The 13,623-nt window shown below is 37.7% G+C and overlaps 2 protein-coding genes across 3 annotated transcripts; one reads left to right on the top strand and one right to left on the bottom strand.

Moving 5' to 3' along the window:
- Window positions 1–511: 511 nt before the first annotated feature.
- Window positions 512–5,119, bottom strand: LOC105696018 (the record flags this gene model as incomplete). The annotated part of the gene is given in 4 exon segments (XM_023432761.1): window positions 512–742; window positions 1,678–1,765; window positions 1,836–2,065; window positions 4,801–5,119. Coding segments are annotated over 3 exon segments (534 nt in total), but the record flags the coding sequence as incomplete, so codon positions are not given.
- LOC105696016 (intraflagellar transport protein 46 homolog) lies at window positions 5,115–10,100 on the top strand. Of its 2 annotated transcripts, XM_023432760.1 has the most exons (5): window positions 5,115–5,199; window positions 5,292–5,574; window positions 6,520–6,763; window positions 7,069–7,272; window positions 8,491–10,100. In XM_023432760.1, exons 3-5 carry the CDS (start codon window positions 6,543–6,545, stop codon window positions 9,053–9,055), a joined length of 990 nt encoding a protein of 329 aa, XP_023288528.1. In that variant the 5' UTR covers window positions 5,115–5,199; window positions 5,292–5,574; window positions 6,520–6,542; the 3' UTR covers window positions 9,056–10,100. The 2 variants fall into 2 exon arrangements, with proteins under 2 accessions (XP_023288528.1, XP_012273562.1); XM_012418139.2 differs by lacking the exon at window positions 5,292–5,574 and having other exon boundaries at window positions 5,119–5,199.
- Window positions 10,101–13,623: the final 3,523 nt, after the last annotated feature.

Below are 13,623 nucleotides of genomic sequence, written 5' to 3'. Positions count from 1 at the left end.
TCCATATTAGCAATATATTATATTATAGATATTCATATACATCCTTTAGATATTTTTTTAGGTGGATGATAGACGATATCCATTTGCTATACCTATAGACCTAATTTAGACGATTAATTTACGTATATTCCACTTCATGGGTTTCCCGGGCTGGGTTTCGATTGTGGGGCCACTTTCCGTGAAACCGACCATAGACGTTACGTCTCTTTATACCGTTCCATGGTCGATATACATTTGCTATACCTATAAACCTAATTTAGACGATTAATTTACGTATATTCCACTTCATGGGTTGCCCGGGCTGGATTTCGATTCTGGGGCCACTTTCTGTGAAACCGACCATAGACGTTACGTCTCTTTATACCGCTCCATGGTCGATATACATTTGCTATACCTATAGACCTAATTTAGATGATTAATTTACGTATATTCCACTTCATGGGTTGCCTGGGTTTCCAGTGTTATGTAACTATAGCATAGTGTGCTTGATGGGAAGTTACATAAGACCTACTTTCAGGCGTAGTGCAGTGTACATGGGCTCGCTGAGGAAGGAATATTCCCTGCGTATCCGTTCTCTGTACTCATCGTAGGTGTCCGGAGCAGCCCCAAGTACCGCCATGTCTAAATCCAGGAGGTAGTGAGCGTCTTCTTCCCCGAAGGCGCCTCCGACTTTGTGTGCGTCCGTGCTGTGCGTTGCAGCTGCTCCCAGAAGGGCGCAAGTGTCCGTTCGCGTTTCATTATCCTGTGCAGAACGAGAAAAAGACGATTCACTTACACGGAGAAGAGAAAAATTTGTTAAACTTACAGAAAATCTGTGTAGTGGTAATTCTTAAGGTGAAGTGAAACCCCCTTCAAATCAGTCGATTCGAATACCACACTTTTTTTTAAGGGTATTAGCCCAAACTGTCCTAAACTTTGACACATCACTCCTGATCATCTAAGAATTGTCCTGACACATTCAAAATTTGGATTTTTTAACAAAATTTTTTTATTCAGCCCAGACCAGAACTAAAATGGCGTCGAGCTCTCATATTTCGATCAATATACAATTATCGAAGGCTCTGATATGAGAATCGACAGGGTCAGGACAATTTTACGACAATTTAGAACACTCTGGTAATCGATAAACTCGCATTTGAACGGGATAAAGGCAAAAAAAGTGTTGTATCCGCTTCTATGCCAAAACGATGGGAATACGAGGTCTCTGAGTGAAAATTTAATCGACCTGGAAATCACAGATGGCGCAGGGGGTCCCTCTGCAGTCAATTAGGGCCCCAGAAAGCATGAATCTAGAGGATTTCTGGAGTTTTACTTCGATTTCTTTATAATTATTATACGAAAACGACAGGTGGAGTATGCCATTTCGTACAATACCCAATATAATTCGACCCAGCTATCAATGTAAAAACGAACGTCGGCAACGTAGGCATTTAGAAAAATCTTTTATCGACGTCAATCAAGTTCCTCGACGTGTTTCACTTCACCTTAACGTAGAGTGTAACATATTTCAACATGAATGCAAATGTCGATAATATGCATGGTCAGGTTATGTTACCATCTGAGTATTCAAAATGGCGTTACCACGACAAACGGTATAAATGAATTTTATTTTATCGACGTCGCCTAAATTTCTCAGCGCTTTTCATATCACATATTAAAAGGGACTGAAAATCTCACCGCAGGAACGCCAGCCTCGTCGGCGAAGGCCTCGAATCGCTCGACGTTTTTGTTTTCTCCGTCTAAAGCCCTGGGATTGTAGTCAAAGCTGCAAAGTGGAGAGTCCCATTAAGCTCCATCAGCGGGGGTGAGAAAAGTTCGATCAGTTGGGCACTTACTTCTGGAAGAAGAGGGCGAGGAGGAAAGCTCCGGGGTTCTTCAGGTTGCTCTTTATCTCCCGGTAGTACTCCAGCTTCTTGTGCAGTAAATCCAGGTTGTGATAAGTGCGCTTCTCGTCGGTGTACGCTTCTTGCAGCCTGACGAACCACTTCTCACAAGCCTCGGCATCGAAGCCCTCGGTCGCTTCTTTCCAGCTCTCGGAGAGTACGTCCATTTTCAATGGAAGTGACTATTGAGACAGAATAACGAGTTTTTAAATCGTCCGAAAGTACAAAGATAAATGCACAAAATTTTCGGGGCAGTAACATAATGTAAGATGAGAGTAACAAAGTTACGCTACATTTATATAGATAGGATAGTAATAAATGTTATGTAACCCGTTACCTCCATGTTACATAACTGTTATGTTACTGCATTGCAACAAATGGCATGTAACTAGTTAGCTCTATGTTACGTAACTGTTAGGTTATTACATTGTAACAAACGTTATGTTATTTGTTAGTTTTAAGTTACGTAACTGTTAGATTTGGTGTTCAGTGGGATCACATGAGCCGCTCAGTGCACACATTGATTAACTCCATAAAACAAAAAGTTGAGAAATGCGATGAAGTAATGTAGATTCTTTTTTAAAATTCCTATTATAATATAACTTCAAATCTATAATGTAGAATACATAAATACAGTTATAGTTTTCATCTAACGGTATATTAAATTAATAAGAAAGAATAGCCAAAAAATAATCGTCTGCATTTTATATCGACAAATGTTTTTGCAGGTATTAAATTTCCTCCCCTATTCCTGTATGCCAAACCTTTTGTTCCGTTATGCTTTTGTAAATTTCGTGCCCATTTATCAGGATTACGACTTCTTTTCCTCCCAATCGATGTGTTTGTTGGGGAATTTGTACCGTTGTAATCGGATGAATCCGAGAAACACGATAAACGTCTTCTTGCCCCAGACTTTCTGCTGTTAAATCGTATTGAAGAATCATCCCTGCTTTCCACATCCACATTTTTATTAGTTTCACTCGTCTTGATTATAACGGTATAATATTTAGTTCTTTAAAAACAATCAGGGAGTAATGTTGAAAAGACCAAAAAATATGTAGTCCGTGTAATATATATACGGTAATATGAAGTATACGGTAACATTCAGCGTGAGAGATCACTGTTATACCAACTACCGTCTGCATTGCGCTTCTTTCTATCTGTTTGCTGATGCGATTTTATTACTCATATTGTTGAAAGGGGGAAAGCATCTTCGGCTGTTTAAAAAAAAAAGCGTCGATGTACGGCCGCAACAGATAATCCAATAATACTATACTGCCAGGTATTCGTCTACGATTTACATTAGAGTATGGAGTTAATCAAAATGGCTTCTGAAATAAATTACTTATTATTCAATGCCCAAAAAAATTTTGCCGTTTAATGGTGTTAATCTCTATTAATCAGGAAAGATATTATAAATATAAAAAGTTATGACTATACCAAGTGCTTTGACACCTAAATTTAAGATTTTTCAAAAAGTGGAGTTAGTCGATGTGTGCACTGAGCGGCTCACATCATACGGTTAAAGTCTGGTCGAAATATACCCAGCAAGCTATGTGGTACTGAACTATATGGACTATGCTGTAATTACATGGCAGGATTGAAATTAATATTTGGTTTCGATTTCGTCTTCTTCTTTGCACATGAAGGCGTATAATTTCCAATGATTGCAATTAATGATTTTAAAAATAGAAGCCCATTCCCAGGCACCGCGGAACGTGGAATATCCGTAAATTAATCGTATATAAATGTTTATTCAACGTATGTAAGATATATATAGATATCTATGAACTCTATTGTAGATCCACTCGAAGGCTAGATGTCCGGATATGGTACGCAATATATATAGTTATATATTTAATTATATATACATTCCACATTCCACGTTCCGTGGTGCCTGAGTAATTAACTGCAGAGTGACCCCCTGCGCCATCTGTGATTTCCACATCAACTAAATTTTCATTTCTAGACCTCATATTACCATCGTTTTAACATAGCAGCGCGTAAGACACTTTTTTTACCTTTATCCCATTCAAATGCGAGTTTATCGATTACCAGAGGTTCTAAAATGTCGTGCAATTGTCCTAATATTTTTGTTTCTCGTATTAGAGCCTTCAATAATTGAATATCGAGCTCGACGCCAATTTTGATTCTAGTCTGAGCTGTTAAAAAAGTTGTTTAAAAAATCCAAATTTTGAAAGTGTCAGGATAATTCCTAGGTACTCACGAGTCATGCGTCTAAGTTTGACGGTTCTATCCAATACTCTTAAAAAAAGTGTCTTATTTGAATCGACTGATTTGAGGAGAGTTTCACTTCACCTTAACATAAATACTAGAAATTCAAATGGCGATCAACCGATCGCCGAAACTGGATCTTGTATATAATCATCTTGTGTATAATAATAATAGAANTTTTGCAAATATTTCAAACGTCTGGTGAATATTTACAAAATGTACGGTATTCGTTAATTATATAGAAAATATAGGAGAAATATTTTGTGCTACTAGGGACATATGTGCCCATAATTATGAAAGTGGTCTAAGTCAAAATTAAAAAAAAAATGAGTTTATCAGTTATTTTACGCCATATTATTTCAAACGAAATTAATTCAATGTAATTTCGAAACAAGAAATATATGACTTAGACCACTTTCATAATTATGGGCACATATCCTATCATTTTGGAGCAGGATCAAATACGATACTGCGAGTGGGATCGTATCATCAGAGATTTAGGTTAGGTATGTTTTTCAGAGTTTGCCGCACAAATCTGAGTCTGCAACCCTTTATATGACTACAAACTAACAGTAGAATGTTTTTTTTCTCGGTTACGTGACCGATTTCACGCCAAAATGGAGCATTTAGTATCGTATGAAAGGGTATCTTTTACTCCTTATTATTAAAGTATCCTACTTACGAGTCCTTGCTGCGCTCGGGCGGAAAAGTAGCAAAGCGACGATCGCTTGTCCTGACACTCGCCATCAGTCGGAGCAGGTTTCCGTTCACATTGGACTACTCGTGTCGGTGGCAAGCCCCTAACCTACTACCTCGACAGTTTGGTGCCTTTATCGTGCGACCAGCTTCGACTTTATTGATCTGCCCAGGGCGCCGGTAACGCAGACGCGGCTTCGAGGCGCGCCGAGTCGAAACCACGGAAACGCCGACCTGTATACAAACATCCATTATTGTTAACGCGGGTCTATTAATTAAAATCACTCTTATATAACGCGAGATCCCAGCTGGCGCGATTCAATTACAGAAGTTATTACTCGGTGAAGAATTCCAGCAACTTTGGGGGAAGGAAGAGTTCTTGGAAGTGCGTATGTAGTGTGCGGTGCAGTGAACGGATGTATTTGGCGCGAGATGTAATTGTCATACGATGTATTTACTTATTCTGTGTTCTTATAGGTTTTGAGTAGATGGCGAATTACTCGGTTTAATTATTTTAACTCTTAGTGAATGAAGATTTCCTTGGACTTTGTTATGGCGCTTGGTGGATGAAGTTCCGAAGTTGGTGGTACTTGTATATAAGCTTTCAATGTATTTATTATGGGACGTATTTATTTGTTTTATGTGGTTTTAGGTTCTTGAACGAATGGTGAATAGCTCGGTTTCATTGTACGGACATTTAGTAGGTGAGGAGAGTTTTGGAATTTGTCGCGGTATTTGAAGAAAGATAGAGTACACGGAAGTACGTATATAATTTTCGGCATAGTGTTGGGATGTATTTGGCGCGCGATGCAACTGTTATAGGATGTATTTAATTTAGTATGATAATGTTTTCTAAATATCTGAAGAAATATTCTGCTAAATATTACATCGACATACACTGGGAAAAGACTGTTATGATTTCATTCGACTAGCAAACAATTACCGATAATGAATATGCGCGTACGAATTAAAGTCATATGTTTTCATACGAGTAGTAAACAAAATATGACATATATTAATCTTATGACATTTGACGATGAATTATGACAATGACGATGACGATGATATAATAAAATAAATGACAGTTAGCACCAATGTAGTTCTGTTTTGTTACAAATATGTGCCGCATATACACAGTAATATCAGGACAGTAACATAATGTAAGATGAGAGTAACAAAGTTATGTTACATTTATATAGATACGATAGTAACAAATGTTATGTAACCTGTTAGCTCCATGTTACATAACTGTTAAGTTACTGCATTGTAACAAATGTCATGTAACTAGTTAGCTCTATGTTACGTAACTCTTAGGTTATTACATTGTAACAAACGTTATGTTATTTGTTAGTTTTAAGTTACGTAACTGTCAAGTTTGGTGTTCAGTGGGTAGTCAGTAACAAAGTTATGCTACATTTATATAGATACGATAGTAACAAATGTTATATAACCTGTTAGCTCCATGTTACATAACTGTTATGTTATTGCATTGTAACAAATGGCATGTAACTAGTTAGCTCTATGTTACGTAACTGTTAGGTTATTATATTGTAACAAACGTTATGTTATTTGTTAGTTTTAAGTTACGTAACTGTTAGGTTTGGCGTTCAGTAGGTTAATCGGAACATGTAATAATCGATATTTGTCATGACATAATACTTTCGCGAGTCATGTTAATGACTGGCACTATTTCTTTTTATTACAGTGTAAAGGCCTCATCGATCGGAAATGTACGACGTGGAGGACAGTAGCGAAGAGGAAGACACGCAACACATTTCCGCGTTCAGTAAGTTCGACGAGAGCATCGAGGTGAGAAACGCGGAGGACATTGAGAGTCCTGTGATCAGTATGTTCGATAATCCCGGTTCAAGGAATAGATCCAAAAGTCCCGATGAGAGTTCCAGAGAAATTGGGATCGATTCGAGCCGCAGGAAAAGTGCGCGCAGTAGGTGAGGGAACCCTACTCTAGTAGCACAAAATANAGTATTTTTTAAATATTATCTGCCGAATACATTATAAACGTTTTAAAAGTATTTAAAATCATAATCACACGTTCTGCTCCCATAATGAAATAGCGGAATGAAAATATTGGAAAAATTTCTCGTGGTTTTTGATACCAAATGAAGTGTCCGATAATGGTCGTGATGTGAAAGAAATGTATTTGTATTATTATTATTTCGACGATGCTCAGATTCAGAAAGTGCAGAGATGAGAGAATTAATTCAATTTTATCCGCAATATTGCACGTTTGTAGATATGCAGAAAGAGATGATGACCGCATCGAGCCTTTCAGAAAATCCATGACTCTTTTAGACGATCCATCGGACAGTGAAGAAACGGACGAGGACGACATCCGGGGAACTAATTTAGCAAGAACTATAGAATACTATGATCCGAAACAGTTTGACGACATCCAGGCATCAGCTGAGGTGAAAGAGCTCTTCCAAAACATTACAAGGTACTTCAATTCTGCAGACTATCTCCGTGAATAACAAAAATGCAACGAAATCCCTTTATACAATTTCTAGCAATTAAAAAAAAAAAAAATGAAAAAGAATTCATAAAAATTACAATCTGTACAAAAAATCGTCAATCGTGTTAACTAGGCAGATTAAAGTGAAGTGAAATCTGCTTCAAACCAGTCAATTTAAATAAGACACTATTTTTCAAGAGTATTGCAGCTATCTGAAATTTTAGCACGTGAATCATGAGCACTTAAGGTGAAGTGAAACACGTCGAGGAACTTGATCGACGTCGATAAAGAAGATTTTTCTAAATGCCTACGTTGTCGACGTTCGTTTTTATATCGACAGCTGTGTCGAATTATTTTGGGTATTGTACCAAATGGCATACTCCACCTGGAGGAGAGTTTTGGAATTTGTCGCGGTATTTGAAGAAAGATAGAGTACACGGAAGTACGTATATAATTTTCTCGGCATAGTGTTGGGATGTATTTGGCGCGCGATGCAACTGTTATAGGATGTATTTAATTTAGTATGATAATGTTTTCTAAATATCTGAAGAAATCCTTTATCCCGTTCAAATGCGAGTTTATCAATTACCAGAGTGTTCTAAATTGTCGTAAAACTGTCCTGACCCTTTCGTTTCTCATATCAGAGCCTTCGATAATTGTATATTGATTGAAATGTGAGAGCTCGATGCCATTTTAGTTCTGGTCTGGGCTAAGTTAAAAAATTGTATGCAAAAATCAAAATTTTAAATGTGTCAGGACAATTCTTAGATGATCAGGAGTGATGTGTCAAAGTTTCGGACAGTTTGGTCTAATACCCTTAAAAAAAAGTGTTGTATTCGAATCGACTGATTTGAAGGGGGTTTCACTTCACCTTAACGGCGTTCACCACCAAAGTGGGGACGATGATTTCCACCGCTAGATGGCATTAGCATCGAATTCGGTGGGAGGTAACCAAAACGTACTTTCTCGTTCGGATGAGGGAGACGCGACGCATAATGGGCGGTGTTTAGCAACGAGCGAAAAATGTGTGCGTATTTTGCACGTATAGGACTCAAACAACGGCTAGACATATTCATATTCACGCAGTCAAATTTCAAACAATTTGGTATATAAAGTCCCAAGAAAAGTTTGATCAGCGAGATGGCCCTCAGCCACCACTTTCAAGGCAGTTTAATTGGACTATTTGATTTTAATTAATTTCAGATATACTCCCCAAAAAATCGAGTTGAACTTCAAGCTGGCGCCGTTCATTCCCGACTACATTCCAGCAGTTGGAGACATCGACGCATTCTTGAAAGTGCCCAGACCAGATGGAAAAGCTGATAAAGTAGGCTTAACAGTGCTGGATGAACCATGTACGGATCAGTCGGAGCCAGCAGTTCTGTACTTGCTTCTGAGAAGTCGCAGCAAAAGCGCCGGCCTGGAAAAGCAGAGTGTTATCAAGAGGGTAGAGAACGCAGAGAAGAATGGGAAGTCTGTAGACAAATGGATAGAGGACATGAACCAACTGCGGGGGAGTAAACATGCACCATCGGTCCAGTTGACGGCACCAACTCCAGATATCGATGCACTGATGCAGCATTGGCCCTTCGAGCTGGAGCAGAAATTGACTGACATGAATCTTGACTTGTCCAAGTTGGATTGTGACGTGTCACAGCTGGCGGACATTGTTTGCACGTTGCTGGACATCCCAGTTCATGAAAATAAGAGACTAGAGGCTCTACACGTTCTGTTCTCGTTGTATCTGGAAGTTAGGGACCATCGGTAGCGATACGGGATGTTGAACATGTAATATTGGGTTATACAAGTTCGTTCCAAATTGAATTGTGACGTATCACAGCTGATGGACATTGTACGTTGCTGGTCATCCCAATTCATGAAAATAAGAGACTGGAAGCTCTGCATGTTCTGTTCTCGTTGTATCTGGAAGTTAGGGACCATCGGTGGCGATACGGAATGTTGAACATGTAATATTGGGTTATACAAGCCCATTCCAATTTGGATGGTGACGTGTCACAGCTGGTGGACATTGTTTGCACGTTGCTGGTCATCCCAGTTCATGAAAATAAGAGTGGAAACTCTACACGTTCTGTTCTCGTTGTATCTGGAAGTTAGGGACTATCGGTGGCGATACGGAAACGTATAATACGTTGTTACATGTAATATTGGGTTACACAAGTTCGTTCCAACTTGGATTGTGACGTGTCACAGCTGGTGGACACTGTTTGCACGTTGCTGGACATCCCGGTTCATGAAAATAAGAGACTGAAAGCTCTGCATGTTCTGTTATCGTTGTATCTGGAAGTTAGGGACCATTGCTATTAGCAATAATTTAAGTGAAAGTGAAAAGGAAACAAACCCGATAAGTTGCGAAGCTGGACCTTTCAATTTGGGAATGGAAGCTCCGTCTTTACATAATTCAAATAAATAGCATTGCTATTAGCAATGGTCCCTAACCGTAGGGTCCGACGGGCTCGGAGTTCGGAATAGGACTGACTGTTCTAAGTTCATGAAGTTATCCCGTAGGGATGAGGGTTTCTGATTCCGTGGCGCCGGGCTCAACGGTTCTTTCCCATAGTCACCCGACTTCGTCGGGATCTCTTCCCACGGCGTATTTCGACGCCATGCAGTTCTCAAACTCTCATGTATGCATTTCTAACAATAAGTGACTCTAGACCGACGGCATTACAGTACACCACAAAAATATTTATTATCTCCATTACATGTACGTATAATCTGCTCGCCAATATCATAGCCGTTCCAAAGAATAGATCCCGCAGTAACACATTTCTCGCCATTAAATTATCATCTCACGACGCTACACAATCCATGCATAGGCCGAGGTAACGACGCGTATAAATTGTCAAAACGCTTACAAACGTTACAATAAAATCTGTTCAGTTTCTTTTTTTTCTTTCTTTTAACAGGGTTTTACTGAGGTCACAATTATCGGACGGACGGGGATTAATTCTCTTAGCCCGTTCAAAGTATGCTCAAGTCAAAAGCAGCGGATCCGGAAATTTCTTAACAAGGTGCTTATTCTATTATTTGGCGAAAATATATATAAGAGAAAATTGTGCGTCGCAATAGTTAAAATCACGTCGATATATAATACTCCTGTATTATTATGTAGCTGTCTGAAAGAATTTTAACCCGAAACGAGGTAAAATAGTTAAGTGTACTAGCAGCTTTGCGCATGCGCCAAGAAAATCTGTTCATGCGCAGTCGGTAATATTTTACATCATTGCGAGTATATAACTTATCACGTGAGTATGCCATTTATATTTAAAATAATATTCATCCAGTTCCAGCATTATATTATAGATCACTCCAAAAGTTTTGTCTTATTTTGCCTATCCTTTATCTTTCTCCTTCTTCTAAATTTCTTTTCTTCCATCTTCTTTTTCTAATTTTCAGTCCTTTACTTATGATGTGTTACTTAAATGTTTATCTTGAAAACCGACGGAACTTTTGAAATGATCTAATAAAATGGCTAAGAGGTCTAGACAGTATTGTATATGTGTCCCTATCATCTAGTCTTTCGCAATAGACGATGCCATCGTACACTGGGAGACATCAATGCCCTCCCATCATGCACAGGCGATGCCGTATCTGCAGGGGAGGCATTCATGTCCGCCATTGTACACTGAGAGACATCGATGCCCTCTCATCCTGCACAGGCGATGCCGTATCTGCAGGGGAGGCATTCATGTCCGCCATTGTACATAATCTTAAAAGTAGAATTAAATGAATTTATTACGTGCATGAGTAATTACAGCACTGTAATTAGTTGTATAACAATAAAATTATGATACAAATGTTTAAAATTTCCGCCAATCACAATGATTCCAGCATGAAATATATAAATGTTCATAAAATGCCTCAAAAGTACCAGGCAGAAAGTACTCAAAAGGTATTACGTCTTCGTTTCGTTCTCAGGCTCGTTAAGGTGAAGTGAAATCCTCCTCAAATCAGTCAATTCGAATAAGAAACTTTTCTAAAAGTTATTGCATCGAATTGTCTGATATTGGCACATGATTGGTGAGCATGCAAAAATTATCCTGACACTTTGAAAATTTGAATATTTGAAAAAAGGTTTTGACTTAACCTAGACTAGAATCAAACTGGCATCAAGTTCTGATATTTCGATCAATTATGGAAATTTTTCTTATTTTTGCATGGACATTCCGGAAATACGTTTTTGCCTTTATTACGTTAAAATATTCCAAATATCTGCTGTCCATAACATCTTGGTTTCAGTCAGGAATAAATAAAACATTTTGTTAAAGAAATAAAATTTCAAGGGTCTCAGGACCTTTCCTAGGGCCTCTGTATTTACGTGGTAAAGTTTCAAACAATTCAGTATATTCGGTATGGAAAAAAAATTGTGTGAATAATTGAACGCCTCAGAGACCACTTTCACATCACCTTAAACCGTACAGGAGTATTACATATTTCAAGAAAATCCCTAAACTAATTTCGACGAAAGAAAAGAATTTCGAACGAAATGAATTTTGTGCACGAATTAAATATAATTAAATGCAAGTTCGCCATCGGCGAATAAATTGGATACGCGATAGCATATCGTTCGCTCGAAGGAAAGCGAAACGAAGTCAGTCCGCTATAAGGTAACGAGATGACATAAGTACGCTAGTATACAGGGCCTATCAAAATTTGCATTCTGGAAGGAAATTCTCAAGTCAATTGTTCTGCTCGGAGGAAGTTCAGCATTCTTGAATGGCCCTGTAGAACACTGTAAGACCAATGTACAATGGCGGACATGAATGCCTCCCCTGCAGATACGACATCGCCTATGCAGAATGGGAGGGCATCGATGTCTCCCAGTGTACTCGAACTTAAGTGTATTTTCCCGCGTAACGCAATCCTCTTGTATCGTGTGCACGGATATTGTTAATACATTTGTTTAAATTATATAACAATGGGGAATGCGGAAGCGATTAATTCCAAAGAAAAGGAAATTACATCTTGCATACATCTTAAGGGAGCTTTAAAGTAGGGAAGTGAACAGTTTTCAGCGACTTCGTACACATTTTCTCGTGGTTTACCCATTGTTTGGTCAATTGTACAGTTTTAAACGTCTCGGAAAATTGATCCCACGTAATGATTGTAAGATAGTCCTTTAACTTTCATTTTTTTTTATGGAGAAAGATGTGAAGGAAATGGTAATCTTGAATCATCCTATACATGGTAAAAGTAGAGTTGTAGAATTGCTTATCTTTCGACTGGTACTTCGTCATATAATGCTATTATTTTTCAATAACATTATCATATATAACATTACTTATCATAGATGTAAAATTTTGTAGCATCAGTGCCACGTACGGGGTAATGTAAAATAAATAAGTTGCATTCTATAATTATTTAGAAGCCAGTTTTTCGATATTATTCTTTATAAAGAATCTAACCAAAAGAAGCAATTGTAATCAATCGATCTTTGTTAAAACAGACCCCGGAGTCATTGATTATTCACTTATCGTAACTTCATGAAGTATCGATTTTACATTAGGCACATGCAATATTGTTGTATTAATTTAAAGTACTACAAATCAGACAACGTATAGCGATATAAAGTGGGCTATATACTAGAAATAGTTACTTGCAGCCCTTTTTTCAATTTCAACATCTATGAAACATGTACAATATTATTATAATTATTTCATGTCTAATGGCATACAATTACGTGCACTTTAACTACACATAGATTAAAAAGGAGAATTTGTTATCAGTAACTGTATTCATACCGTGACTCTATCAAGTACCAATACTACGTATCGGACAGAAATACTTTTGTCGTACTAGTTTAGAGTACAACAAAATAGACAATAGACAACAGACGACGAGTTACGTTCATTCAGTGTACAATTGTTTATAATTTAAATCCTTTTGATTTCAATATCCATCGAACATGTATAATTTTATCGTACTACTTCAATGTGCAACATAACTTACAAGTGCAACAATATGTAACAATTACAGCATTCTTTGCGTTCGTAGATGAAATACTAGTTTCTTTCCAGTAATTGTTTTTATAACACGACTTTATCTCGAATTATGTAAGATATACATAACATTTTGTCATATCGAATCCATATATGTACGACAGAGTACAATGTTAATAACATTTAGGAGATAATGTGTATTTTATTTTTAAATTGGTTTTTTAGAATCATTTTTCACACAAGGAGTACATAGAGAAGATGTAATTATTATCTTGCACATGAAGACGTAATACTCTTGAATGTAATTTTATGTTACATTCAGTTTATATATCAGACACGAACATTCTTGTTATACTAGTTGAGTGTATAACAAAAC

The sequence above is a fragment of the Orussus abietinus genome, unplaced genomic scaffold (genome assembly GCF_000612105.2).
Source record: "Orussus abietinus isolate OABI.00-Male unplaced genomic scaffold, Oabi_2.0 scaffold419, whole genome shotgun sequence".
Taxonomy (NCBI): domain Eukaryota; kingdom Metazoa; phylum Arthropoda; class Insecta; order Hymenoptera; family Orussidae; genus Orussus; species Orussus abietinus.
This window is presented reverse-complemented; position numbering and strand designations above follow the sequence as displayed.